This window comes from Plecotus auritus (genome assembly GCF_963455305.1).
Source record: "Plecotus auritus genome assembly, chromosome: 8".
In the NCBI taxonomy this organism is placed as follows: Eukaryota; Metazoa; Chordata; class Mammalia; order Chiroptera; family Vespertilionidae; genus Plecotus; species Plecotus auritus.
Window position 1 is genome coordinate 114,209,123 of NC_137782.1, and position 2,574 is coordinate 114,211,696.

The 2,574-nt window shown below is 46.0% G+C and overlaps 1 protein-coding gene across 1 annotated transcript; it reads right to left on the reverse strand.

Moving 5' to 3' along the window:
* Nucleotides 1-732: 732 nt before the first annotated feature.
* On the reverse strand, nt 733-1,117 carry LOC308256825 (dolichyl-diphosphooligosaccharide--protein glycosyltransferase subunit 4-like). Its single transcript, XM_080685186.1, has one exon. The coding sequence runs from the start codon at nt 1,097-1,099 to the stop codon at nt 986-988; it is 114 nt and encodes a 37-aa protein (XP_080541312.1). The 5' UTR covers nt 1,100-1,117; the 3' UTR covers nt 733-985.
* Between the last annotated feature and the right edge of the window lie 1,457 nt (nt 1,118-2,574).

The following is a 2,574-nucleotide window of genomic DNA, read 5'->3' on the forward strand; positions in this document are numbered from 1 at the left end:
CATTAGGTTTAGTATGATTTAAAAGGGAATGTTTAAACTTGGCTAAATCCAGTTAACGGAAAGAGCTAAAACTTGTTTGGGACTGAAGGAGTGAAAATAAGCTTGGATTGAAAAAGAGCAAAAGCAGCCCTGCTGTTACCCAGGCTGGGAGAACAGATTCAGATAAAGCCAAATGCAAAGTTCACAGAGAACAGCCTTTCTCCCAAGGTCTGGCTGCAGCTGTGAAATGCCATAACAATGCTCACTTTGAATGACCACTGCTTTCTTACCAATGATGCCCCCAGACCTGCTTTATCTCATCCACCTTTTACTGCGGATTCCCAAATGCTGAGCTACCCTTGCTCATTATGCCACCCAAGCCCTAGTTAGTCCCCACTTCGCATAATTCTTCCTTGGCAACTGCAACCAGTACAGCATTGATCCCCACTTCCTTTGGACTTTCCTGGATCCTTCAGCAGGAGCTTGACCTTACCAATCTCCCCTTTCACTGAGAAGCACTTCATGGCTCTTCTGGAGTGCCTCCCTCATGGCATCAGGTCAATAAATCTGATTCTGTCAGATTTCCGTCTTGTCCTTAGTGATTTTTGTCTGATTAAGCTTACATAGAAAGAATATGGTCCTTGATCTGTATTTGGGGGAGGAAGATGGTAGTGTTTGTTTGCTTATATTTGACTTGATTACCAATTTTATTTTATTTTATTTTTATTTTTGGGGGGACCACAAAAAAAAATCTATATTTTTATATCAGGGGGAGGGAGTAGAAAAGAAAGCAGCCCCTATACTGGGCCCTACTCAGTGGCAGCTTCTTGTTCCATAGGGTTAAGGAAGACTTTGAGGAAATAAAAGTTGTTTGGAAAAATCCAGGTGTAGTTGCTTTATATGCTGTGATGGGTAGAAGGGATGAAGTGAAGTGTGAAGGCCCCTCACACCCTCCATCTTGCCTCAGACTATGTCCTGGAACCCTGGGGCGGAGAAAGCGCCACTTTCATTCCTGCTTCTTGGGATTGTTGACGGCCACGTAGTGATAGAGAATGACAAGCAGGAAGAGCGACATGCCCAGCATGTTGGCGAAGATGGCGAGCTGTACGTCGGTAATCATCCTGACCAGCTGCGCTCGGTTCCGCCGCGCTCTGCGTACTAGCTCAAGGTAGGAGCTGATTACCAATTTTAGATCCCAGGGCACCATGAAATTATCAATGATTACTTCTTATCACATTTCAAATCAGTCCCTTCTTCTGCCTCCCCATGATCATTAGATGTTTTCTTGTAAAAGACCCACACAGAGATCTAACATTATCAGACATGAATCAAGCATGACAACCTTTCATTGAACAGAATTACAATCTCTAAAGTTATTAACAACTAGAGGCCCGATGCATGAAAATTCGTGCAAGAGTAGGCCTTCCTTCCCCTGGCTGCTGGCACCAGCTTCCCTCCGGCGCCCAAGACCCAGGCTGCTTCCCTCCTCTGGTTGCCCACAGGCACCCGGGATCTGGGTTGGCTTCCCTCAGGCCACCCACAGGCACCTGGGACCCGGGATGGCTTCCCTCCAGCCCCGGCTTTGTTAGGAAAGATGTCCAGTCTAATTAGCATATTACCCTTTTATTATTATAGATGCCAGCATCCTCCACCTAAGGAACTTGCAGTGAGGTTGGGGAGAGAACGAGTGGGCAGCCAGAGTGAAGAGATGAAAAGCTCTGTCAATGAGGAGGTCAAGAACTCCAAGCCCAGAGTGTCAGACAGATGTCCACAGGGGCTTTCATGCCAACCTGAATGACACAGGACATGAGGTGGAGAGGATGGCCATGAACAAATTATCAAAACCCTTGAGGGAAAAGGAAGTGCAGCCAGGATGTCTGTAGATGACAGCACTGAGGAAGAGTAGGATGACTTAGCCAGAAGAAAGGAGCTGTCAAGAAATGTGCAGTTTTAGGGGAGGACAGAGGACAATTGGCCTGGAATATTTAAGGCAGTGAGGAGAATCTCTCTTCAAGGTGTCCTGAAATACCTGGTGTGCTAGACACTGAGCAGCCTCTCCCAACTTTACCCTCTAGCATATCACAGCATGAGCACTTTGCTGAAGGATCCCTTCCTCTTCCTCAGCATTGAATTCTGTTAGTCATGGTTGCCCTCCAAGAACTCTTCTCCTCTTCTTCTAAATCTAAGGCAGCAGACTATGGTGAGACAGGGCCACCCAGGTATGAACTACATCCCAAGTGTGGTCTTGTTGTTGATTTCTCCCCAAGGGAGGGAAGTGATGTTTGCCATTTCCAGGCCCAGGACTTAAAACATTGTGCTGGAGCACAGATTGGGGGTAACCCAGATTTAATAATGTGGGGTATAGTGAAGCAATGATTTTCAAGGTCCTTTCCTTCTGAACAGCTCAAAGAATAGAGGTGCTCTACTGGCCTGGGTCATTCACATCGGGACTCCAAGTAATACAAGTCCCATTACCAAATGTCTCTGTTTTCTTGCTGAGTAGGCAGGGACCTTATCCCCTGATAAAATGTATAAAAAGATACATTTTGCAATGCTGTCCATTGCTTAAGTGACAATCAAGGATACAATTACTCT